The sequence below is a fragment of the Otolemur garnettii genome, unplaced genomic scaffold, assembly GCF_000181295.1.
Source record: "Otolemur garnettii isolate 467f Iridium unplaced genomic scaffold, OtoGar3 scaffold00013, whole genome shotgun sequence".
Classification (NCBI taxonomy): domain Eukaryota; kingdom Metazoa; phylum Chordata; class Mammalia; order Primates; family Galagidae; genus Otolemur; species Otolemur garnettii.
Genome location: NW_003852408.1, coordinates 23,071,080 through 23,071,466, shown reverse-complemented (window position 1 = coordinate 23,071,466; position 387 = coordinate 23,071,080). Strand labels below are relative to the sequence as shown.

Here is a 387-nt window from a genome sequence, read left to right as displayed (position 1 = left end):
CATTCCTTCAAACGTTTAACCCTTCCTGGAAACCATCCCATCAGAGTCCTCAGGGCCTCTGCACTCATGTAAAACTGGACTCACGTGGGGGATGAGGCGGCAGGAGCGGACCGAGTCGCTGAGGCCCATCCACTGCTGGTAGTCGGGGTACTCGCCGCGCCGCAGGAAGTACTGGTTGCCCTGGTAGTTGGGCTGCTCATAGAGCATCCAGCAGCCGCTGTCCACGCGCACCGAGTTGCAGCGGCTCAAGTAGGTTTGCAGGTTGGGGTGGTCGCTGCTGCATTCGTAGTGGCGGCCCTGGAAGCCCCGGTCCTCGTAGAAGGTGATCTGCAAGGCAAGGCGAGGCGAGGGCTCAAGGGCCTGACCCGGTCTCGGGGGCCCGAGTGC

The 387-nt window shown here is 62.5% G+C and overlaps 1 protein-coding gene across 1 annotated transcript in view; it reads right to left on the bottom strand.

Moving 5' to 3' along the window:
- LOC100954166 (gamma-crystallin D) overlaps window positions 1-387 on the bottom strand; it is a 10,058-nt gene that overhangs the window by 1,284 nt on the left and 8,387 nt on the right. Inside the window, exon 2 of the mRNA XM_012802145.1 lies at window positions 85-327. Within this exon, the coding sequence (XP_012657599.1) occupies window positions 85-327 (243 nt within the window). The remainder of the gene's footprint in view (window positions 1-84; window positions 328-387) is intronic.